Raw genomic sequence first — 27,217 nt, 5'->3', positions numbered from 1 at the left:
GCAAAAAGGAGTACTATGGGAAACATAGCTGGTGGGTTACACAGGGGTGGGCAAGCCAAAAAAAAGGAAAAAATAAAAATAAATTGCAAGGGGAGGGGGGGGTTTGGAATAAAAACTCAGAAATGGGAGAGAGGAACGGGGGGACAGACAAAAGGGGTGGATAAATAGCAAAAATAACTATTAAATAAAAGGGTCAACGTTTCGGGAATAGTCCCGTCTTCGGGCCCGTTCCCAACAGTTGTAGGTCACCGCAATACTTTCCTTTAGTGGATTGCCTCTGTGAAAACCCCACAGCAAACAAAATGTTACCAGATCCAGTAATGAAGCAAACGGTGCAGCAATCACAGCAGAACAAAGCATCCTACACGCCCTACTCAGGGAAAGGTCCTTCAGAGATGCAGCCTGTACAAAAAAAAATATTTGTGGGCAGTTCACTCATCATAAATAGCAGATATAAAAATATACATTTCCCCTTTTTTCAGATATTTTGTATTTTGTAAGTTTAAATGTTTGGGGCACTTTCTCATTTCAAAGCATATTTCTCTTACAATACATTACTGAGCATTGTGGTTGCACATATGGAGTAGGGGTTTTTTTTTTTTTTTTAATATACAGTAGAGGCAACTTTTATTCTAACAAAAACCAGTGGCAATTCCCCAAAAGACCCAGGTACACCCAGGTACATTCTGAATACATGTATTTCAAACAATCCAGGATGAGCAAAATATAGGGAAATAAAAAACAGAAAACAGTGCAAATTTAAGTGCAGACGTTGAGACTATGATGAAAATATAATGACAATATCTTGGCTCTGTCGGTCTATCTACTCACAAGATGTAAGTGGTAAGTATGCAGTTGGCAGATTGGGCTGCCACCCCAGGTAGTAGCTGTGTATTGTGGATATCCCTCCAGGCTTATCTCGTCAGGGTAACCATGGTGTACATATGGGAGGAAACAAAGCTACATAGCGCGATCTGTCTTTCCAAAAACTTTATAAAATGAATATAAGCATATAAAATGTGCACTTACATTTTATATGCTTATATTCATTTTATAAAGTTTTTGGAAAGACAGATCGCGCTATGTAGCTTTGTTTCCTCCCATATGTACACCATGGTTACCCTGACGAGATAAGCCTGGAGGGATATCCACAATACACAGCTACTACCTGGGGTGGCAGCCCAATCTGCCAACTGCATACTTACCACTTACATCTTGTGAGTAGATAGACCGGCAGAGCCAAGATATTGTCATTATATTTTCATCATAGTCTCAACGTCTGCACTTAAATTTGCACTGTTTTCTGTTTTTTATTTCCCTATATTTTGCTCCTCCTGGATTGTTTGAAATACATCTTTCTACTTGGAACCCTGGAAACAGGTTCTACCAGAGGGTTTGAGCAGGGTTTATTATTTGAGCACCTATATTAATTTATATTACACTTGCACATATCACTATTGTATATATTTAAGTTGTTAGCGCCTTATATTCACTTATTCACAACATTCTGAATACATGCCTTAAACTTTCCTTAAACTAGCCCCAGCATTTCTGCATTGATTAATGGCCTATCAGATTAACAGCGGGGGTCCCTGGCAGTCCCATTCAAACTGAATTGGACTGCCAGGGATCCCTGCTGTGTTTATCCTATGGGTCGTTAGTCAATGCAGAAATGCCTTAAACGTGCCTCAAACTAGCCCAGAACATACCCAGCACATACCCAGAATGTAACCCGGCTAGTTTACAGCAAATGTTAGAATAAATGTTGCCTCTACTGTAGAGTATATATGAGAATATATATAATATTGCTTATTTTCTTTTCAATACATTTCTACCCATGACTAAAAAAAACTTGTATTGAGTATCAAATAAAAGTAAATGCTTAATTGTTTAAATAAATCATCTTGAATAAAATGTCTTGTCAGTACAGTATACCTCTATAATCTTAAACGTTGAAAGTCTTACTAATCTCTACACAAGACTTACAGGTAAATGAATTCACAATGTCCAGTTGCCTAAAAAGACATTACTCTACTGTATGCTTTATTTTTTTTGTATGGTAAATTCAGTTTTTCTGAGCAGAGATCTTCTACTGTAGTCTGGTTTTATGTTGTATTACTCAGTTGCTATATGCCATACTTTAGCAATTGCGTTGTTCTGTGAAATATATCTGACGGATGTACATAAACTCATATTCCACTTTACGCACTAAATTGTCATAATCTAATGTATCATGTTTGCCCTTCACTTCAATTGTTCTGCTGCACAGTTCTAAGTATTTTATAACTGTCCAGCAGAACAATTGAAGTGAAGGGCAAACATGATAAATAGATCAAGACAATTTAGTGTGTAAAGTGGAATATGATTTTATGTACATCCGTCAGATATATTTCACAGAACAACGCAATTGCTAAAGTATGGCATATGGCAACTGAGTAATACAACATTGTTTATGTAAAAGTACATAAAACGAGAAAAGATCTCTGCTCAGAAAAACTGTTTACCGTACAAAAAAAATAAAATAAAGCATACATTAGAATAATGTCCTTTTTAGGCAACTGGACATTGTTAATAGCACATACAGAATATGGATGTGCCTCCGTGCTGACAGATATGGCCGTAACAACGTTTCTCTTGCTTGTTTCAGTTTCCATGACTCATATCAGTGATACTGTAAATCAACCTTGAAAAAATGTTGGTATTCATTTTGTACCAATGTAAAAGGGTTTTGGCTGCACACCACAATATAATGAATATGTAACGGCTGGACCCCCCCTTGTCTGACCCACCCAATCTCACATTGGCCCGTGTGGTCTAACCGGTCCCCATTACAAGGTCGTGTGTGGTGGTGCACCTGCAAGTAACAGGACTCCTGAGTCTCCCGCTTGGTGTTATAAGAGGATATCATCAGGACAGGTAGCTGAGGTAGTGGGTACGAGTCCAACTTACTTTACGTGCAGCGCCTCCACCTCATCAGGGTCTATGCTTCCGCAGGGAGATGGTCCTGGTGAGGAACTCCTTCTTGGTGGTGACCACCACTGCAGAGTAATCTCACACTCACACAGTGGGGGTTTCTTTGAACAAGGCATCTTTATTATAGACTTGGATGTAGCAGACTGCCCCATGCAGCTGCCGGCTCTAGCCGCACATCTTTCCGTGCTGTCCCTTTGCCAGGTACGCCCTCCCGTATTGAAGTGGGATTCCCTTTCTCCTAGGGAGATCACCACTGTGCCAGGTCCCTGGACACAGTGTGGCTTAGACAGACTTGATTGGTCACTCTGCTACCGCTAGTTACCGCACTAGGGTCACAAAAGTATTCCTCCAATCCCTTATGCAGGAAGATACATTCTACCAGATGCTTCTCTGCCAACCTTGCAACACTTTTCAACAACACTAACTGACAGTGTTGTGCCCTTTATACCTCAGGGGGCAGGCGCATCTCTGAGGTCACTATCCAGGGACTCAGAGCATACAGCCACTCCCATCCTTACACAGGGCACCACACCAGGGTGTGAGGGAAAACCTCCATAACTACTGTTGGCAGGCCTGTACTTACCAGGACTTACTGCCAACAGGGAAGATGTATGCAGTCATTATTATGCATGGCTACATACTCACCCTGGTTAATACCCACCGTCCCGGCTGGGACCTAAATTTGGTGTACCTTGCGCCAGGAAACACTGCAAAAGAACACACAAATAACATAGCAAACATCATTACATTGACATAATAATGCAAGCCCATCACACTCACTGACCAGCAGGGAGCGCTAAAGAAAACAGCAGACCACTCTATTGGTTAATCAATAATAATGCCGAGGATCTGGCTTCTTCACCTCCCGCCCCGCGGCATCATGCACAGTCACGCTGTATTCTCGTGGTATCCCTCGCTCATTGCAATACACCACTTTGTGCATATACACACTGCGTCCTATCTTCCAGACCCGCATCAGTTGAGCTACCCTCTGCTCGGCCTGCATCCCTTTAATGGCTCCCCCTTTCTCTACGATATAGTATTGTATATCGTTCTTAAGCCATCTCTCCCTATTCTCCTCTATCTCTCTCATTAGAGGTTCTGGGACATACGGGTAATCAAGCCCATGTGACTTCCTATATTTTGCCGCAATAGCCCGTTCAGCTTGGCACACCCTGGTCAAGCTACTTTGGCCAGCCGCCCCGGGCAACACCCATGACAGGGGCTCATCGGTTTCTACCGGGTCATCCAACCCTGCGGACCCCTTAGGGATAATAAGGCCTGCCTGGATACGATCCCACCTTACCCTTAGGGCCCTAAGGTATGCCTCGTCGTCAAAGTCACCAGCAGCCTACCAGTGATCAACCACCCCCTCCCTCTCTAAGATAAAGCGGGTGCGGTCGAACCAGGATACATACCCCTCGTACAACGGGGCCCACCATCTAGTCTCCTTCCGTTCTTCGGAGCTATGGTCTATAGATTCTTCTAGGGACTCCTCATTAGGCCCACCAGAAGATACCCCGGACGTACCCTCAGATCGCTCAACCACTCCTTTGTACGGTGCGGTGTTTCTAACAGTAATGCTTAGTACACTAGGGCAATTACTAGATACCGACACCTGTCGGGACATCCTCCCTCCTCCCTCCGACCCATCATCCGAAGTTCCCAAGTCCAGGCTTCCAGTCCGATCATCGGAAGGACCCCGTGACTCCCCGGACAACCCTAAACTGGAACTGGACCCAAGTAAAATAGTGACGGGTACAGGGGCTTTAGCTAGGGCCTTGGGGCTAACCTTGGGTGTGGACGGGGTTTGGGGACGGGACCGAACAGTAGGCATTGACAGGGTTATGACCTGCTCTCCAGCGATACCTGCCTTAACGTCGCCACAAAGTCCGTTCTTGTCTCCAGCCGCGTGGCTTCGGGTTCTGCAACTCGAACGCCCGTTCCCCCTGGTAGTAGGGCATCGTTTCCCGCTGCTTGACCGCAGAGGCACCACCATCTCCCACTCGATGCCGCTCTGGTCCTCCGGAACCACCTCCGCACACGCACGTGCTGCGACGCCATCTTGGGGTGGATCCCCAATCGGGATCTCTTCCTCCACGAGGACATCCGCCAACGCCCGTCTGCTGCGCGATCGAGTCTGGCTCTGGACTCGCTCTTCCGGCTCTTCCACCCCTTGGTTCTGCAACAGGCACGGTGTCTTAGTACCTCGCAGGGTCGGGGTGGATCGACCTCCGTCCGATCCACTAGTCACCACGGCTGTGGGACTCCGGCGATCGGGTGGTCGCGGTACGGGAGACACTCGACTCCGTGTCTCCACACCACGAGGAATTGCATCCCTCCATGGCGTACCAATGGTATGACAGTCTCTTCTTATGACTGTCTTACTCGCCAGCCTTGCACACTCCTCGTCCGAGGATTCTAGCTTGCAATTCGGCCGAGGCATCCCAGTAGGAGACCGACGATGGGCTCCTCGGTGATCACCTCTCCGATGGCTGGGTTTCTCCGTCGGAAGCACCAGGGCTGACTCCGACTCCGCGGGACTTGCACTCTTGTTCCAGAGGGCTTCCGGCTGCTCTTCTATCGGCATCGGGACATTTCCGGTCACTCCCACAGCTTGCACCGGTACGAATGTGGTCATGGGCCACATATACTGCAGTCCACAGTGGGGGCATCGGGCCTCGCTGCCCACGGCTCCGCCCGGCAGTCTGCACTGCAGGCAAAGACACGCCACAGTCTCCACACCCTCCACACGGATTACCAGGAAGCCTCCTGGAGCCGAATAAGGGTGGGTGGAGATCACCAGACCCTGGTCCATTTTGTCAGCAGCTTCAGCCATCTTTACCAACGGAGGCACTCGTCTCAGAGGTCTATATTGGTCAATGGCTCTTCGCAACTGAAAGGCATGGGTGGATGTAGCAACCCTTCCTCCCATTTTCTCTGTCGACATCCGGTGGAACCGCAAACCACTCCCCCTGGTTGAAACTAGGGGGATGTCTCGTAGACTTGTAGGCTGTCCCAGCACAGGTGCGGAGTGAGTCATAGTCCATGAGGGCGCGGCTCCAGCTTTCGCGCCAAACTCCCCATTGGCCAACAATTAGCAAACTGCAAAGTTGCAAGCCTTTCTGCAGCATGCCCACGCGGTGTCCCGGGAACGCGGGAACCGCCATCTTGGTAAGTATTGTCCTTTTTCCCATTGAAGGCAGCGTCTGGCTGTTTGTTAATTGGGGTATAACAAAGTCCATTTCGTTCCTCCCATCGGATCACACTGTCATGCTCATTATTCTCAGGGGTATCATCCCGAGAACAAAAACATGATAAACACGGCGCAGCCACGGCTTTCACGCCATTCCACAACAAACTCACAAACGTCTCTTCTGTAGCTTGTTCTTCGTCCACGCACAGTTCATATGCGTGTTCTTCCTCTGACCGCAATCCTGGACCTTCTGCTCTGTGCAGATCCTCCATTCCTACGGTTCTCTCTCCCCGCCATCCTGGACCTTCTGCTCTGTGCAGATCCTCCATTCTGACAGGTCTCTCTTGATCGCTGAACACTGATTTCCTGTACATGGAGCTCCACTCTGCGGGGCAGCTACCACATCCGTACAATAAACATGCCTTGTGCACCACCTTGTGTACCTAATGTAGATCTGACTCGTGTTTGCACTACCTCAGGCTAGGCTCACTCTTTCTGTGTCTACTGTAACACGTTCCTCCAGTCTGTGCTCCTTGGTAAGTGATCTGGAATGGAGACTAGAGTACTCTGGCTCTTCCATGCAGTACCTTGGGCGTCGACCTACTTTTGGCTAGCCTAGTGCGGACCCTTCCAGAATTCCTGCCCTAAGTTACCAGTTTACCCCTTCAGGCGTCCCCCGCTAGCGCTACCTCAAGGCAACTAGGACAGCAATAGCCCCCAGCTCCAGACTCACTAACCCCTAACGGATCCCAAGGCGTCTTTGCGGCATGCAGCTCCAGCATCTCCCTGACTACCCCTGGCTCCGTCCCACGCAGCACAAAGTGGCAGCAGACACTTTCCCTGTTTCCTAATGTGTGCCTAGCAAAAGCCTGTCCTGTTAACAGGTATCTCAGCAGCGCCTCCAATTGTAACGGCTGGACCCCCCTTGTGTGACCCACCCAATCTCACATTGGCCCGTGTGGTCTAACCGGTCCCCATTACAAGGTCGTGTGTGGTGGTGCACCTGCAAGTAACAGGACTCCTGAGTCTCCCGCTTGGTGTTATAAGAGGATATCATCAGGACAGGTAGCTGAGGTAGTGGGTACGAGTCCAACTTACTTCACGTGCAGCACCTCCACCTCATCAGGGTCTATGCTTCCGCAGGGAGATGGTCCTGGTGAGGAACTCCTTCTTGGTGGTGACCACCACTGCAGAGTAATCTCACACTCACACAGTGGGGGTTTCTTTGAACAAGGCATCTTTATTATAGACTTGGATGTAGCAGACTGCCCCATGCAGCTGCCGGCTCTAGCCGCACATCTTTCCGTGCTGTCCCTTTGCCAGGTACGCCCTCTCGTATTGAAGTGGGATTCCCTTTCTCCTAGGGAGATCACCACTGTGCCAGGTCCCTGGACACAGTGTGGCTTAGACAGACTTGATTGGTCACTCTGCTACCGCTAGTTACCGCACTAGGGTCACAAAAGTATTCCTCCAATCCCTTATGCAGGAAGATACATTCTACCAGATGCTTCTCTGCCAACCTTGCAACACTTTTCAACAACACTAACTGACAGTGTTGTGCCCTTTATACCTCAGGGGGCAGGCGCATCTCTGAGGTCACTATCCAGGGACTCAGAGCATACAGCCACGCCCATCCATACACAGGGCACCACACCAGGGTGTGAGGGAAAACCTCCATAACTACTGTTGGCAGGCCTGTACTTACCAGGACTTACAGCCAACAGGGAAGATATATGCAGTCATTATTATGCATGGCTACAAATACATACAGTTTACCGGTGCTGCTGGTTCAAGGAAGTACCTGCCAGGCAAATTCCAATGTACACTGAGGAAAAAAGAGAGATCCAGCGCTCCACGGATTTCAAGATAAATGAATTTATTGTGCCACACGACGTTTCGACCAACAGGTCTTTTTCAAGTGATTAGGCATACTCAAATGAGGATCTACCCAGTATATATACCCTCCAACATTAATCAAACAAGTGAAAACAAGTGAAAACATTTACATAATCACCCCAGCTGCTCCCAGTCAGCTTCCCCCGGTCAGTGCTACCTGGTGACGTCACTGGAACGCACAGACCGGAAATGGACACAGGAACCGGAAATTAACTCTCATGGACTGTTGTGGCTATGCATGAAGGTAGCACTGACCGGGGGAAGCTGACTGGGAGCAGCTGGGGTGATTATGTAAATGTTTTCACTTGTTTTCACTTGTTTGATTAATGTTGGAGGGTATATATACTGGGTAGATCCTCATTTGAGTATCCCTAATCACTTGAAAAAGACCTGTTGGTCGAAACATCGTGTGACACAATAAATTCATTTATCTTGAAATCCGTGGAGCGCTGGATCTCTCTTTTTTCCTCAGTATTCATTTTGTAGCATGATCTACAGATTAACGCTCCCCAATATCAAAATCAGTGACAAGTCAAATGGAAACCAACATCTGGCCATTACCAGATCTCACAAATGGAAAAGGACAGCGACAATCACGTCAGATCTCAACATCCACATACCAGCCACAACACTTTTTTTATATAGTTTGAAGCACGAATCCTTTCATTTGTGGGTCAAAAAAATATCTCAACTTGGTGTAATTAAATTGACATGGCATTAAGACACATTGGGTTGGGTCAAGTAAGTGGCTTTAGTACTTGGCAATTGTGGTGCGACTGACTTCTGACGTCTCCTCAGTGAATGATAAAATTAGGGATGTTCAGCAAGCCTTTTGGTTCAGCATTCTTTGGCTTTACCACACACACGTGTGTATATATATATTGTGTGTATATATATATGTGTTGCTGCCGTCTGTCCGGGCTCTTTATGACACGATCTTTTAGGGTAAAGAGAACATGTAGCACAATATTGTAACATTCAGGCTTCTGTCTGCCTTAGTCCGTCCCAGCAGGGGACTGCAACTTTAGCCGAAATACATTTGAGGTACTCAGGCGTCTGCCGGTAAGATTAGTCCCAAGCAGTGGGACTCCAACACCTTGAAATACATTTGAGTTACGCAGGCATCTGACTGCTAGATTCCGTCGCAGCAGGGGACTGCAACACTTGCATAGAAATACACCAAAAATAAACCCTGCTCAATCGGAGCGCTTCCTTAGACAAAGATTTCCCCCTGTAGGGTTGGGCGTCTTATCCGCTTTCCAACTATACGAAATACAGAACATTTACAATTGGTTACAGAATTCATAAGAAGAAGGGTTTTTGTTGCCTTGAAGGGGGCGAACTCTCCTGACAGGATGCAGGGAGCAGCGGTGCTCCAGCTTCAAGGCTCTAGGAAAGAGAGTGAGGTAGCAAACCTAACTGCAATAAATACCTATTCCTCAATTAGCAGGTGAGGGGAATTAGAACAACTGTGAATTCTGGTTTGGATTTCCCAATCACCAGCCTCAGTAACTGTGAAGCTGTGGGAAGGATCACATTTACATAGTGGCTGCACTTTCTGATCTAAACCGGATAGAAAGCTGCCTAATATCCTGGGACTGTGTCACAATGTATATCGAGAAAAAAGAAAAAAGCACAAAACCCATAGAAAGTATATAGATATATATATATATATATATATATATATATATATATATATATATATATATAGATGCAGCACTATGGTTGATCGCGCTGCCACCCCTAAATTCGCCCCGACACCGTATTTTCTTCTTCTGTGCTCGCGTGTGCTCGTGGTCTCAGTGCGGAGACTTAATGGTCCATCGGGATTAACACGGCGGGGGTCCCTGCGACTGACTGGGACTCGCGCTGTGTGAATCCTACCGGGCTGCACCTGTCTGTAAGAGACGTGCAGTAAGAGTGAGACTGAATCAGTCACTCTACCTGCGCGCCTCTAATAGGCGATTGCACAGATTTAATTTTATTAGCACAATATTGAAGCAGGGGGTCTCTGGAGCTGAACCGCATTCATTTCAGCCTCAGGGACCCCTGCTTCCTGAGTTACAGGCCCCTGTATGGGGTGCCGGTATCCCCGCCATGTTTAAATTCTGCCGCATCACGGCCCACGTGACCAGGAGATTTAAACAATGCAAGGGGATACCGGCACCCCATAACGGGGCCTGTAAATCGGGAAGCAGGGGTCCCCGAGGCTGAAATTATTGCGGTTCTGCTCCGGAGACACCCTGCTTCAATACTGGGTTATCAAAATAAAATAAAAATAGCTTCATTACCGTAGCGGCAAGCCGCTAAGGCAGTGAAGGGGTTAAGCCAGAATACCTGGTTTATTGGTGGTAGAGGGGGTGGGTGAAGGGGGTAGTTACACCAAAGTGGGTGGTTAGGCCTACCGGGAAGGTTGCGGAAGGGGTTAACCCCTTCATTACCTTAGCAGTAGTAACCACTATGGTGATGAAAGGGTTAACCCCGCCCACTGTATATGGAGTACAATTTTCGGCACCACTTCTTACAAAAGACATCATGGAACTAGAGAGAGTGCAGAGAAGATCCACCAAATTAATAAAGGGGATGGACAATCTAAGTTATGAGGAGAAGCTAGCTACATTAGATTTATTTACATTAGAAAAGAGGCATCTACAGTGGCGGCCGCCCTGAGTCTAAAGCGGCCGCCACCGCGGGTAATTTAAAACCCCGTTCAGACGCTGGCTTTTTTTTTTCTTTCTCCGCCGCAGGCGCTTCCATTGTTCAGCGCATTAGCGCTGAATGGAGAAACGGGCCGCGCGCAGCCGCAAGATGCAGCTGGCGCACAGCCAATTCCGGCGCAAAAATTGAAAGAGCAGGGAATAATGCAGGCAAGCTTTAGATTAAGCTTGGCCGCAGCAGTAAGAGGGGATATGATAACTATATACAAATATATTCGGGGACAGTACAAGGAGCTTTCAAAATAACTATTCATCCCAAGGGCAGTACAAAGGACACAGGATGATCCCTTAAAGTTGGAGGAAAGGAGATTTCACCAGCAACAAAGGAAAGGGTTCTTTAATAATTGTAATAAATGCAGTTAAAATGTGGAATTAATTACCCATGTAGACTGTGATGGCAGATATAATAGATTTGTTCAAAAAAAGTTGAACATCTTTTTAGAAAGGAATGGTATACGGGGATATACTGTACCAAATAAGTAAACATTGGAATGATGTTGATACAGGGAGTAATCTGATTGCCAATTCTTGGAGTCAGGAAGGAATTTATTTTTCCCCTTATGAGATATCATTAGATGATATGACACTGGGGTTTTTTGTTTGCCTTCCTCTGGATCAATAAGTAAGTATAGATATAGGATAAAGTTTCTGTTGTCCAAATTTAGCATAGGTTGAACTTGATGGACGAATTCCTTTTTTTCAACCTCATCTACTATGTAACTATGTAATATGTAACACTACCGCACCCCGGGGCGACTACTCCCTTCACCCACCCTCTCTACCCCCAATAAACATTACACTACAATGCAAACACCAATACATACATTGAACAACCCCCCTACCAGAAACCCCAACCAACCAGAAATTCATATTGGGGGTGCAAAGTTTTACTTTTGTAAATAAATCAATGTGCAGCATATCTGCTGTATTACTTTATTTATTATTGCACACAAAAAAAATCAACTACTATTTTAACTTACAAAATTCAATCTAATTTCCTTTTATTTTTTTAAAGCATCTTCAAAACTTCATCCTCGTCTACTCTTATGTTTTTATAAATATATAATAGTGTTAGTCCGTTTAATCTGCCTTGATTAGTGGTATTTCTTAATTAGTTTTTTAAGTACTTTAAAGTTGAGAATGATCTTTCTGAAGTGCAGGGTGTCACAGGTAATATAGCCAGGATTTTCAAAAAGCGTAGATATTTGGAAATATGTTGATGTTACACAGTTGCAAACAGCCAATCATGGATTTTAGTATTAAATCCTTAGCCCAATCCCTAAATTTCCGTTGCCAAAAGTTGAATTCAGCAATCAAAACATTTGCACTGCAGTTTTGTAAATCAAATGCATATTTTGACAGTAAAGGTTCAAGTTTTGTTTCGTATTTGGTATTTTGTTGGCCAGAAATGAAAATATTCAGTGATTTAAGTATTGCTTTGTGTTTGATAAATCTTTCCTGTAAGTGTAATATCAAGATAAGAGTAAACACTGATATGTGTTAATACGTTTCTGGTGACTGCATTGTAATTGAAACAATGAGTATGTCGACTTGATAATCGGGGTATCTTTATTTGAACATTTTCATCAACAATATCCGGGAGAATTGTTAATCATTTTTTTTTTTATAAATATCTAAAAATTTGTCAACTGCAGTATCTCACATTTCTTTGAATTCTTGAGTGGTATTTTCACATATTTCCATGGTCTCAGCTAAATTGAGCGACACAGTTTGCAGGATGCTTTGTGGCATGATTAGGGGAAAAAATTCTCAATAGTGAACATTGTGATTATAAAAAGTGAGGTTCTAATTGAATTCAGGAGCATATGTTCTCCCGAGAAAGAATCTCTGTTGTCCCAGTTTTCAATGTTTTCAAACGCAGCAACCAAAGGCTTGAGCAATTCTGTCATTACCATTATAGATTCATGATGCTAAATCCAACGTGCAGGGCACATCTTTGTTAGATTTTCTCTTCTGGATGATGGAGATATTTTCATGATATAATCGTAAAGACCAGCATTTCATAAAAGAATAACATTTCTCAACTATCCCCATGCAGTTCAGAATCTCTTTAATCTGGTAGGCTTCTGAGATTAACAAACAACACACAGAACCCCAGCAAGCTCTTTTTGGGAACCCCTGTGCCCCCACAAAATATATATGTATATAAGTGTCAAAAAGGAGAGCTATTGAGTGTGGCAAATGTATACAACAAGCGACAGAGCAGCCCAATGCTACATCCAACATGACAAAAATACACAGTAAAATACTTATATATTCTCTTGAAAAAGGGTAATTTAGTTTAACCCTTTGTCCAAAGCGTTGTAAGCCTGTGAGCCACGACAAGGCAGACACCTGTTCGCAAGGCCTAACACTACCAGATAAAATACTAAATATACCTCTTTTAAGATTAAAATTCTCATTTACCTCTATTAGGCGGGAGAAAGACCAATATTGGATCTATATCCAGTAAAATGAAAGGAACACAGGCTTACAATGCTTTGGCCAAAGGGTTAAACTAAATTTCCCCTTTTCCAGAGAATATATAAGTATTTTACTGTGTATTTTTGTCATATTGGATGTAGCATTAGGCTTCTCTGAGGCTTCTGAGATTGCCAGATAAAGGCAGTGAGAAGCACAGTTTTTCTGGATTTTGGCTTGTACACAGTTGAATTTACCAGACATTGCTGCTGCGCCGTCATAACCTTGGCCTCTCAGATACTGTAGTTAAGATCCAAAACAGTTTCATTTAGAAAATCGATCAAAGTGTCAGCTAAATCTTCACCCTGAGTAGATGTTACTGTACAGGAACGAATTGCCACAAAAATGTCCACTCATTTCTTGCTGTCACCATCTTCAACCACGAATCTGACACACACTGCATATTGTTCCTTTGTGGGTATGTCAGCAGTTTCATTGTCGAACACAGCAGAATGTTTACTTTCATTGCCCTTTTTTGATAATCTTTTTCAAACTTATTTAATTGCGACTATCTATAATTTTGTTCTGGACTGACCAGGAAATGTACGCAGCGTTGGCTGCGACACTTTCCAAATACCATTTGAGAATGTTGTCTCCAGAATCCATTCGAAATTTTAGCAGCTGTCGGAAATTCCCTTCCTTCTTTAGTTTTTCCAGAAGACCATCTACATTTCTGCGACCCGAATCCCGACGGCCTCTAAGTGTTAAACAATTTCTTCCGCAAAACAAAACAGTTTTTATTATTGGACTCAATTTGATTCTGTTTCCCCGGGCCTAACTTTGGCGACCAGTATCTATTTAATCAATTACTGATTTTTACCATGAACAATATTTGTCAAGCTATCTGCACGCATCAATGAAAATCCAAGGTCATTTGTTTTTTGATGTTTTTTTGAATCTCCCGTTTGCTTTCCGCCAGTTGCAGAAAGGCTCATTTAGGAACTGGAATGAAGGTAGTACACGCACTCAAACAAAAAGGTTGAAAGTGGGGTACTTAACCACCGGTGCGCTGGTTCTGGGGAGCTCCTGATGTCCCAAATAGATCCAGTGCAGAAGAAGAATCAGGCACACGGTCTTAATCATCAAATGAAAAGGGGTTTACACCTTGAGAAAGGCAGTATTACTGCCGAAACGTTGGACTCCTTGACACATTAAACCTCTTTTCATTTGATGATTAAGACCCTGATTCTTCTTCTTCAATTAGGAACTGTCCAGGAGTTTGACTGCTTGATTGCCCGGCAAATTGGTTAGCAAAAAAATGCAATATTTGCAGTAAACGCCATTTCTAACTTATGAATACGCCCACCAAGGAAAATTGTTTAACCACATGTACCATATTTGCCCGATTACCCTGAATATAAGACCCCCTAATTTAGTAGTTGCTGGAAAGAAAAAAGTTTGCACACACCCGTAAATACACACACACACACACACACACACACACACACACACACACACACACACACACACACACACACACACACACACACACACACACACACACACACTGTGTCTCTCTCTATGTTACCCTCCTACTTCTTACATCCGACTGCTAATTGGTTTTCAAAGTGGGTCGGGCCCAATTATAAGGTACTGTATGTACTTTTCAACTTAACTTTATTGAAAAAACCTCACCTTGTAATCGGGCAAAACCAGTAATTAAATTGGCTCCTATTTTTCTCATTGGCAAATAACATATTCGAAAAAATTCCTTGTGTTTGCAAAAATGATCGCTTAGAGAGGCAATCCACGCGGCACTTTTAAAAAATATATATATTTTTTTAAATATATACAGCCATATATACAGCCTTTGATTGCCTGTATTGAAAAGCCTAAGCTGCTGATCAGTTTGTTTGCCCATAATTGATCAGCAAAGATCCTGCTTCCAAGGGTTCACTAAATGGCCGCTTTCAGTTTCAATCATTCCTTCAGTTAGTGTAACTCAGCAGCTACAATGGATTCCTAAATTACTATGGTAATATTATCTATTGTTACAGTTTGCAGCTCAAACTGCTGGGAATATTAGCAAGAAATTATCACAAACAGGAAAGTGTTGCAAATGCCTTGCACTGCTGGGGAAGTGTGTTAAATCCTGCTATAGAAATCAAAAGATACTATTAAAACTCATAAAAAAATGGCATTGAGTGGAATTTAAAATAAAAAAGTACAATAGTAAGTATGATGTAAAACTATAGAACTGATTTATTTAAAAAAAAATTATACATGTAGTATATTGCATGGATAGCTTCTTCAAGTTCACCTCCTCTTCGTCATTCAAATGTTGTTCAAAAAATTTGGACACGTCACATTTATCAATATAATTACTGTATTGTATTTTATGTCTTTATTTATATAACGCCAAAAGTGTGTTCAGGGCTTCACAAAGAATAGAGAACAGGGAGTTCGAATAATACAATAAGCGCAGCAAAATCAGACAATAGGGAAGAAAATCCCTGCACCGAAGATCTTACAATCTAAGAGGTATGATGGGTGACTTACAGAGACAGCAGGTGAGGGAATAAGTGCTGTAGATGGCAGTGCTTGGCCACAATGGTTGGTAGGAGTGACTGTAGGTGTGGGACAATAGACACGAGTGCAGGCTATTGGGATGCTTGATTTGTGGGGCAAGTTTTAAGGTTAGTCAGTATTAAATCAGAAGGTTACCATCATTTACAGGGGATGAGATGGCAGGGAGGCGTGGGTGAGAGCAGGTGTGTATGTCTGGGTTCAGGCTTAGGGGAGATCCTCAGCAGCAGGAAGGAGTAGATAGAGGTTGTGAATAGAGGATTTGTGTTCGTGCTTTTCATTAAGGGGTAAAGAAGTTGTTGGGAGAGAGGTGTATAAATAATGGTGCAGTGTATGGGCACAGGCATAGGTGGAGGGGAGGAGAGAAAAAGAAATGTGGATAGGAGGGGAGTGGGGAAGTTGGAGAGAACAGAAACGTTCACAAAGGAGTGAGGAAACAGTAAACAGAAAAGGCAATAGGGAGGGCATAGTGAGATGCGTGAGGAGACTTCCCAGGTAGTGGAGGATAGGAAGCGTACAATAATCACAGCATTTAAAAAGTCAAGTTCTCACAGTTGCAAAGTTGTTCTTGTTATGGTGCAGAGTCCATATTTTCTTGTAATGTTTCAAGAAATTTAAACTCCAAAATGAACCCCACAGACACTTTACATGTGACACTTTAAGATGTTACACACAGCTTTAAGGTGTTGCTGTTACATCTGGGTGTTGAATGACCCGTTTTGTTATATTTCGGAGGAACAGCATCATTTTCTTCTGATGCTGTTTCACTCTGTGCTTTTGTTGTAGCTTCTTGACAAGCAGAGTTGTCGTCTTGATCTTTACGTAATTGTTTAGTGAAGTACTTTAGAAGCGACGGTTGTTTTCTCTTGCTTATTTTGGTAGTTGATGGGTAAATGTCTAGTTGTCCACAAAATGGAGGCAGGTGACCACCAGAGGTCGTGCGGTTGAGTGGAATGAGGCCACTTCAAGGAATTGGGTGGTGCATTCCATGGGTTTGGATGAATCGTGAGCAGCAGTCCTGTTTACGTGCCTCCTCACCTCCATCCACATGATTAAAGTTGACTCAGTTTACTCAAACGCGCAACCTCTGGTGGTCAGCGACCCCCAGTTCACTACTAAACTAGTAGGACTTTGTAACAATTTGAAATGTTAATAGTAAATTATATGAAATTCTTGAGGTGTGCAACTGCACCCTTACATCCCCGCCCCTGCTTGTGCTACTCTAACCAACTCCAATCAATGCTAGACAAGAAGTTATATCCTCAACAGTTCACTTGGAATTTCCCAAATTACATTACAATACAATTTCAAATCTAATGTATAATTTTGACCTTTTTCCGTGTGGCTCTTTAAATTGTAGATTCTCTATATCTCTTCCAGTGTCAACTCTGTTTCTTTCTTGATACATGCGTTCAACTTTAGCTGCCATTGACTTAAATGGCAGTCGATGCTGGATTATGTTTAATTAACCAAATCGGAGCTTGATGAATCCCAGTGGTAGAATGGGATTGTGAACAAAGAGTGCATTCACAGGTCTTACATAGGGTTCCTATAAGTATCACTGTTACCGAAACATACTGTAACACACATAACTGCAGATACTCAGATTCTGGGTGAGTACATACAAATGAACATGTTAGGTGTGTCTAGACCCTCCAATAAACTCTATGAGGGTTGGTAATGTTAATGAAATAATGGAATCAGCATTTAACATGTGGAGTGCAATTTATTATTAGAAAATTATAACTTTTTTGCCGTCACCTATTATTATTCATAATGATCCCTAACAACTTGGAACATTGTTTTGCAGGCACAAATTTGAGCAAAGAAATTCAAATGCTCACAATTTATTCAGCTCCAGATTGTGGACAGGGAAACCAAAAAACAGCGCACAACTCGTAGTGTATTAAATGTGATTATATTGGCTCATCACAGGTAGGTAAGTATTGCACGTACACTTAGATGGAAAATATCAGGGTGTACATGTTAGGGACATGTTATCACTATGCAGCAAACATCTGGTCATCAGAGGCACAGGATCTCCGCATCAACTGCCAGATGGAGACGGTCTGCAGGTCCGTGGTCACTCTCACTCCACGGAACACGTGTTCAGCCCCGTCACTCGCCGCCCCAGTCCCCGTCTCTCCACTCGGTTCATGGGGAAGACTATGTACTTACAATTAATGGTAGGGGAAGGTGCTGGGTCCTATGTACCTCCCCTCAAACACCTTCTGCTTCAACACATTAAAAGAAAGAATGATCTCGTCAGTGTTTGCCACGAGAGTCTGAGTCTGTTCGCGGCGTGAGAGCTGTGTATTGTGTTGGGAGTTCCCCTACCATGTCAATAGGTAGCAATTGCTGGGAGGTCTGTGACCCTCCTCCTTGGCTTAAAGATCAACCAGTCAACTTTTAATGAACAGGTCCTGGTATACACCTGTCAATGACCTGTCTATTGAGACATTTCTTCCTTCAAGAGAGCGATGAAGAGAATGTTTACAGGTAGTTTAGGACCTGCAAAAAAGGGTTTGCCTTGACGTGGTTGCAGGCCACAGGATGCTTTGCATCCTTTGCAATGCTTTGGCCAGGGGATTTGACTAGGTGACCCTTATCAGTGTTAAAAAAAATATACACATTTGAATTTGGTGTTTATTATCGTTGTGTATATTTATTTAGATTTCATACTCCCCTTGGGTTGCCTTTGTTTCCTACCTGAGGCTAAGCTGTTACAAGTGGTCTAATGCAATAGAAAATAATGCTTCATTTTGGGTTAAACCCATAAGTGCAAGATGACCAGTCTTGCGTTTTTCGGATAAAACCTAAAATCGGAATCCCTAATTATAATGTTGTTGTTGTTTGGCACCAGAATCATGAAATCGCACTCATTTATAGCATGTCTTTGAACCCCTGACTGTCCACTGGGTTTAATTAGAAGCCAACCATTGCTGGGAACGGGTGGGTTTGCATTGACATAATCAGCTGCGTTTATTTGAACATGGAAATTAAGTTTGTGGAAATCGTGGCTGAGGTGATGGGTGGGTCAAGGTTCCCCAAACTATTCCTGGTTATTGCCTTGAAAAAGCTAGTACTGCCACTGTACTTACTGTTTGATTCTGTCCTAAAAGATTAGTATTTGGTTTCACCAGTGAAGCCCAGTTTCATGTATGCAGTGGCGTCATGGTACTAAGGGGTAGGGATAACCACTGCTTTTCTATTTCCAAACTATCACTACTGTTTTATTTATAATCCTAATGTATAATCCTTCCCAAAATGAATTTCCTAAAATTGGACACAATACCACTTTTTTTTTTAGCTGCCCATTCCATACGTGATCTCCACATACTGTACCATGATGAGAACCCCAATAGCTCTCATCTCAAACTGGGACATATCCATGGGGGAAATCACAAGGAAATACATTTACGCAAATAAATTCACCATGTCACAGATAGCTTGTTACAAATCAAGACATTTATTTTTTATATCCATCAACTATTAGTTACGTTTCAGTCTTCAGACTGCATTTTGCAACAAAACATGTCGATTGTGCTGATTTATGTAAAATTGCTTCATGTTTTCAATGTATTTCTTAAGAAATGAATATATGAAACAAATGTATAATCAATTTAACGCCTTTAGAACTGGAGAGGCTGCGTTACATTGCAAAATACACGTACAGTATGTTATCTTTATTGCTGTAGAGATACAACAGCAAAATATTTTTGTCTTTGTTTTATCGAAAAATATATATATATATATGACATTATGATTTGAGCACCATGTAGGTAACAAAATATGCATCACTGAAGCATACAGTAAATGTATTTTTTTTTTTAAATGTGAGATAGTAAACAATATTAAAATATTTTGATTAGATGTAGAAAACAATCATTCTTATTTGGACTTCAAAGAATATTATTTAAATGAGTAATTATTTCCTTTGCATCAAACGTCTTTAATGCAAAACACCAACATCTTAATTTAACACCATTTCAGTTGAGAATTGTTCAAATTAAGTATGATCTTCTTCATTTGCAGTAGTCCTAATTTATTTAATTTCTTAATTGATCACTGGGTTTTAAAAATGTGTATAAATATTGTTGAATATTTTCAAACCTCTCTATCATCACCACGTTATTAAATAAATCCACCACTTCAAGTGTGCACATTTTTGGTTAACCGCTTATAAATCATTTTTAATACCCATTTTGGTATATTAATAGTCTAGCATTATAGAGCAACCAGTTTCTGAATGTAACCCCACAATGGTGTTTAACAAAATATTCCAAGGAGGTTTCAGAATTGCTTAAACACGCAATAAACATGTCTATAGTTGTGCCTCCATGCCTTTACAGAACTACCCTAGAATCCTCTGTTTATTTCAGCATATTAACACCCACTGCCCCACATTCCTCTAGTGACATGATAGCACCCTGTGTATAACATGATATTTATTGGTATTTTTCAGGCACTTCTCTATAGTAGTAAGACAACTAAAAGGATATGGTGTGTAAACAAAATTGCTGTTAAACACATTGCTGCAAACCACCTGCCCATATTCGCTTGCAGGAGTAGGTATTCCTCTTTTTAAAGCTGATTACAGGCTGGGTTATATAGTGTGAGCTGGCATTATGTTGCAGATGCACTGGGAGTACCTTCTGCTTTTAAGAAAACATATCAGCACCCATATCTTTATAACTCACACATAACCCCCCTTTACTTTATATTCCCTCATATTAAAAAAAATGAAAAAATAACAAAATATGCAACAACAAAAAAAACTAAATAAGATTCTTTTTTTCACTATTAAAAAAAACAGTCAAAACATTATTCACTTCATGTTCATTGATTTTCAAAGCAGTTTTGATCTGGTTAGTGCTGTGAAAAATATACGCAGATTGGTTATCATTTTACAGGACACACATATCTACAATGGGAATCAGGGGAAAGCCTAGTAGAATGCTTGTTTATTGTCTGTTAGAGAGATGTTATCCATCTCATCTGCCAGATCATCAAGGCTTGGCCTTTGCACTGTCCAACTTCCGCCAGCCGCACAGGTATTTACTGAGCAACACTCTTCTGAGAGCATGGAAGAGTTTTTGGTTGATGTGCTTTCAGTGCTGACTTTACCCTGCAGAAAGTTGAAATTATCAACACCCTTCTCCAAGAATTTAGAGTTGTCCAGCATGTTCGTATTATCTTTAACACTGCTGATTTTCCATGGCACTTTCAGATATTTCTGGATCTCGATGGCTGGACTCCTTTTGTCTGGATTGATTGTTAGCAGCTTCTGGAACATATCCAAAGCCTCATGTGTAAATTGTTTCCAATGAGAAGGGATATCCAGGTAATCTCTGTTGCTCTGCCACAGGGCAAATTCTTCATACTGTCTGTCTTTGCATAACGCTGTATCCCATGGAAAGTAGCCAGTGGAAATGCAGAATAGAAGAACACCAAAAGCCCACACATCCAGACTGGAATCCAGCTCTAGAGTTTCAGATTCTTCTAAGGCGCAGACTTCTGGAGATGAGTAGGGAAGGGTCCCTGACATGGGTGAGATTAGGAAACCCTCCAGCCTTGTGAGCCCAAAGTCCCCAAGTTTTATAAAGTGGCAGTCTTTGTCGAAAAGTAGAATGTTATCCAATTTGACATCTCTGTGGACCAATGCTTTGCTGTGCATAAAGTCCAGAGCTTCAGCCAACTGCATGGCACAGCGTTTCACCATTGTCTCAGGTAGCCCAACCTACACATAAAGAGACTAAATATTAACTCCACTCTTTTGTTGATATAACATTTAAGACTGATTTATATCAAATCGCAGTGGCTATAACTAGACCCAAAATAAGTTATGGGGAGTAAAAAAAGTGATAAACTCTGCACCATGCTGTGTACAGCAAATTAAACATGCCATTTGTGAGTACATTTGCATGTCTCAGGTCTGCAACCCTGTCTTTCACCATTATCTCTTAGTTTACAATGCTTCTACTGCAGCCAGGATTCTGGGTAATGACATGGAAATGAGCACAGTGTCACCCTTTGCTTCATGTCCATTTTAACATATGCTCATTTGAATGTCATTACCCAGAATCCCTTGCTGCAGTGGAAGCACTGTATGCTAAGAGATAATGGTGAAAGACAGGGTTGCAGACCTGTCTGAGACATGCAAATGTGCTCACAAGTGATACAACACGAATCCGCATATAACGCGATCCGTTACAACGTGAATCCGCTTATAACGCGATTCAAGCGTGGCTCCCAATTTTCGTATTTATGAATACTTTACAACACGATTATTGGTATCTTAAATACTTTATTGTACAATGCATACAAAAGTACATTATTTCTAATGCGATCCACTTATAACGCGATGTGATTCTTTGGACCCCATGCACAGCGTTATAAGGGGGTTGAGCTGTATTTGTTATTTGCTATCAAATGGCACCAATTCAAACAAAATAAGGTGTCTGAATCTCCACCAAATGTCAAGTACTACAGCTCTTGCAATTGTTGGGAAATCTCTACAGACCTACTGAATGCTTAGAAAATGTTGCAAAACAAAACACAAATGATATTCTTTACTTTTGAAACTTTTTCAACCCTTTGCTGCCAAAGGGGACCCACATGGAAGCAAAAGGGTTAAAGCCACTTCAGAATTTTGAAACTTCAATTTTGCCCAAACATTTGTTTAATCTTTTCATTGCACAGTGAGTTTAGAATGCACGGTTTTAATCAGTGCAAAAGCTACCTGCGAAACGGTTCACAACATCCATCAATCATTTTGCCCACTCCTCTGTGATACACAACCCGCTCGTTTCATCAATACATTCTCATCAAGATATATCTCACTTACTCCTGGTGCAAGGATCGAGTAGAGATCACCTGCTGTGGCCAGCTCTTGCGCGAAGGTAAAATATTTGTTGGTTTCAAAGGCAATTGCGAAGGTGCCAATAATATTGGGGTGTGATGCGAGGCAGAGTGACACGCAGTATTCCATGAGAAAGTTCCCCTTCTTTGTTGTCTTTTTCTTCATTAACTTTAGAGCCATGGATTTACCTGACAGAACAAGGGGGGGGGGGGGGAAATGAGGCAATTATTGTTGTTATAAATGTAGATGTGGACAAATTCTCAGACAAGAAGAGCATAGAACCCTTGTTGATTAGGGAGTTGGAGCGGTAATAAAGGAGCAACCACCACGCACACTAGTATTCAGATTTTAATAAAAACACTGTGATCGCCTGCAAGAGCAGTGCAGGGGGAGGCGGCTCTCCCTGTGCGACTCAGATTGTGATAAAATTGCAGACGGGAGAACTTGGAAGAAATCTCAGATAACTTTGCTGCCACGCCGGACTCTTTCTGAATACCGTGATAACTCAAATGACAAACTGCTCGGCGGGAACATACCAACCCTTGCGAGATAGCAGCAAACTCATCGAAGCTACTAGAATGAGGCCCTATGTCTCATATGCACTGAGCTTCATTATACTATTTAATTTAACGCATCACTAACCTAAATTAACGCTGGGTTAATAGTAACGCTTATCCACTAATGGGAATAACCCAGCATTACTGCAGTGTAACTCCTTGGAATACATGTTTCCTCCTGTTAGTGCTAATGATGTGCAAAAGACACATTCCCCAATAACATTGCATATCCACTATAGCCGTTCAGGTTAGCGCAGAGAAATAACATTCTGTCTCCTCATATTTCCGGGTCTAGATGGGAATAACGCGACCTTTAGGTAAAACAGGCGTTATTGGAAGTGACCGCAAGGCAGTGCTAATTTAACCTGACATTAAGCCTATGCGAATTGGTTAAAAAGCTGTTGTTTTTATATATAATTACCTGTGGATATGTGTGAAACTCAGGGATAATAATGTCAGTTACTAATTTAGGTAACCTACAGTTATTTGCCCTGATTTAATAGAGCTTAATTTATCTTGCCCTATGTACACTGTACTGTACTGTGCTGAGTACACTGCAGTGCTAACAAGAACATAAACGGTCATGATAATTTCATGAGATATTTACTCTTTTAATCAATCTGGTGCTTCAGGGGTTAATGTAGCTACAGTTTGATTTTTAAAATACAATATATTGGGTTTATGACAAGTCAAGGCTATTCCTGGGTCTGTCCAGAGATTTTAAGAGGGCTTCATTGGTGGGCTATCACTTATAGCCCACTAAAAGTAAAAGATGTGTTGTATAGAGCTGAGAGTCTCGAGATAAGGGCAGTTGTTTTGCCAGAGATGGGGTTAAAATATAAATCTATTGACAACTTTATATCAAGATCCTTTTAGAGCTACTTTCAATGACATTTTCTGAAGGGTTTTGTAAGGTTCAGGGGCGAGGCTAAGAAAGTATTCAACCAAAGAGTCACTTTATTAAAAAAATGAGAATATCGTGTGATGTCATCTACTGTACATAGTAAAAGATGCATATTCTGCATTGTGGCAAAAAGACCAATCAAACCATACCACGCACTACATGGGTAAGAGGTGCCAAGGACAGATATTCATTTGTCACTCAAATTTAGGAGCAAGACGGTCATAATTTGTCTTGTTACGTCTGTCATAATTGTATGAATCTATTGATATGACTCCCGTGTGTCTAAGTATTAGGGAAAATAAGTTATACTCATGTATATATTGAGTCGAGATTTTTAACACCTTTTTTGAACAGGGTTTTTGTAAATCGTAAACCGTCAACCTAGCAGCTGATTTATGACGGGCATGGGCTTATGTAGGTTCCATTGGGAAAATAATGGTTTATATGGCTTGCTCTAGAGTTATAAAATCAGAATTCAACAGAGGTGTGTTTTGGACCAAACACATGAATTCTCATATTTCTATGCCAGTGACCTCTCCGGGGAAAAGCTATGGCATATGGTAAAATATTTTATAGGGATTTATGTTTTAAGTTTTATTCTGTTAATTTAAGAAACTGTTTTGCATTTAGTGTAATTGTATGTTGTTCTTGTAATTATTTTTTTCTGTAATCTGAAGCACTGTAAATATATATATATATATATATATATATATATATATATCTTAAACAATTCTTTAACAAGTAATGCTTTGGGGCTCTGAATGAACTGTTGCATGCCGTGGAGAGAGTATTTACATTTTCTGACACATTTTGCTACAACAGATTTTTGTGGGTTAAGTGCATAGTTTTTTCAACAATAAACAGGTACCTGAGACCCTGGCAGATATAAAAATTTACATATTTTGCATAATTTCTTGGGTGGTGGAAGCGCATAGAAATGATTGCAATTGAGAAAGGGGTGAATATTAACACTTGTGTGCTGTTGGTGACAGATAGTATATGGGGACGGATTGAGGGGAAATATTGTTCATTTGAGGGACCTTTGCGAAGTTGAAAAGGGGGCACTTGTCCCGTATGCAGGTCACGTGCTCACAGGTGTGCCGTATGTGACATATACTATAATTAAATAGACTGAAAATTATGCAGTGGTGAATTCGTTTTGTGCTATTTTATATTAGTTTTCCAACATTCATTGAGAAAAATAGTATGTAATAACCTGCTTTATGTTGGAACATGCATGCAACAAAGCGATTCATTTGAGGCAGTCATTGATCTTGAAACATGTCTTCCTATCGAAAAAAAAACACATCTTAACCCATATTTTCCAAGCAATCAGCATTTTAATGTATCCTGTATATAGGAAAGCTGTGATACATCCACTCCTAAATGTGACTATTATTTTTCTAGGATAAAAGAACAGCCCTCTTCCCTCTTCTGAGATCCTGCTCCTCTGGGTACGCCCTTAATCCAAACCCTCTTGTGTAAATATTTCAGGACTCTGCAGCTGTGTTTTTGCATATGTCCTGAGTGATGGTCATGACAGAATGAATCAAAGGACAAGTCAAACTGCACATTTAACCAGCTTGTCTGGGGTTACCATGCCACTACAAATGTCGCAGAAATACACAGGGGCAAGTTGCTGCAGCACTTTTATTTGCAGTCCACCCAGTACAAAAGGTTATTAAAGTGCTAAATATTTAAATATTATACAGCTTAAGCAATAGGGGAAAATTGGAAGTAACGTAATTGTAATTTTGACTCAGAAAGAGTCTATAAATGCAGCTTAACTTATAAACCTCTTATAAGTGATAAGTAAGCACCTTTAAGTACACTTGTGTGCCAGTTCCCATCATTTCCTTAACTTTCATGCACAGTTGCTCAGAAAGTTGACGTTTTAAAATGGGTTTTCACTTTTCAGCATACATTAGTGGATACATTAGTGGTACATTAGTGGTCAAGGGTGTGCAAACTTTTTGCCCTGCGCCCCTCTGCCTGCTCTCCCCCACTGCTCGCCCCTCCCCTTACCTTGTCTGCAGCGTCAAATGATGCAGTGGGGTCATGTGATGTCACAGCAACATGGTGTCAAATGCCACAGGCCATTAGACATCACGTCACATGACCCAGCTGTGTGATTTCACTCCACGTTGCCATGGCGACGTGTCGCCCAAGCCGACTGAGCCAAGTTACAGAGGCCTCCAGCTTAATTTGAATTCTTTGGGGAAGCACGCAGGGGCCTCAGTAAGCGCCACGCCTCCCCCAAAAATCTCCGCCCATTTGCGCACCCCTGCTGTAGGTAACCTGTGCCTCAAAAAAGCTCTACGTATAGAATTGAGTACACTGCAGTGCAATACATACCTACCTTCAATTTCTGCTTCAACGTAGACCCATTCAAATCAAAAAGGAAAATGTTATATAAGAAATTAAAAAAAGCTAGATAATAAAATCTAAATCTTAACTGTGACTTGGTTATATACACTCCCAAAATACAAAGGGGATAAGGAATTTAAACATCCTAAATACAGATGGTCTCCCTGTACAATGTGTCCAGCCACTCCTGCTCCTTAGTAAAAATGTAATGTAGCCATATTGTAAAAAAAAAAAAAATTGGCCATACGTATGTGAAAAACAGAAAGTGAATCCCTGCGATTCTCCCATTGAGCTAACAATATATGGTTACAAATATACTGTACATAGTGAACCCTAATCTGTGTGACAAAGTAGACTTTTAGTTGCATCTTTTGATCAAATCTTGACAAGCCTGCTAACAATCATCAAGGTAAGCCTCAATAGTTGGTCCCTATGCTAAATGCATTCAAATTCTAGTGAATTATGTGAACTATGTGAAATATAGCCTGAAGGGGTTAATAAACAAAGCATATGACTTAGCATGTAGACAAAGTTCTGTGACTTCGTGCAGCTAAAACCTGGTATATACTGTACCAGTAAAGATACTGACATATAGGCAAGTCTTAAGACACTCACTACGTGTGAGACCCTATTGAGCAGGATGCAGCACATGTTACCTTTGTGTGGTGTCACCGTCACTACTTTACCACAGTCACATCTCTGACATATTATTGGAGGTGTTTGAAATGCCAGTGGGGA

The 27,217-nt window shown here is 42.0% G+C and overlaps 1 protein-coding gene across 2 annotated transcripts in view; it reads right to left on the bottom strand.

Moving 5' to 3' along the window:
- Positions 1-19,251: 19,251 nt before the first annotated feature.
- Positions 19,252-27,217, bottom strand: part of LOC142497443 (serine/threonine-protein kinase SBK1-like) — a 28,195-nt gene continuing 20,229 nt past the window's right edge. For both annotated transcript variants that reach the window (XM_075605234.1, XM_075605235.1), the window contains exons 3-4: positions 22,637-22,839; positions 19,252-21,529 (exon numbers count right to left, since the gene is read on the bottom strand). In XM_075605234.1, coding sequence (XP_075461349.1) covers positions 20,738-21,529; positions 22,637-22,839 — 995 coding nt within the window. In that variant the 3' untranslated portion in view covers positions 19,252-20,737. The remainder of the gene's footprint in view (positions 21,530-22,636; positions 22,840-27,217) is intronic.

Source organism: Ascaphus truei, chromosome 6, assembly GCF_040206685.1.
Source record: "Ascaphus truei isolate aAscTru1 chromosome 6, aAscTru1.hap1, whole genome shotgun sequence".
In the NCBI taxonomy this organism is placed as follows: domain Eukaryota; kingdom Metazoa; phylum Chordata; class Amphibia; order Anura; family Ascaphidae; genus Ascaphus; species Ascaphus truei.
This window is presented reverse-complemented; position numbering and strand designations above follow the sequence as displayed.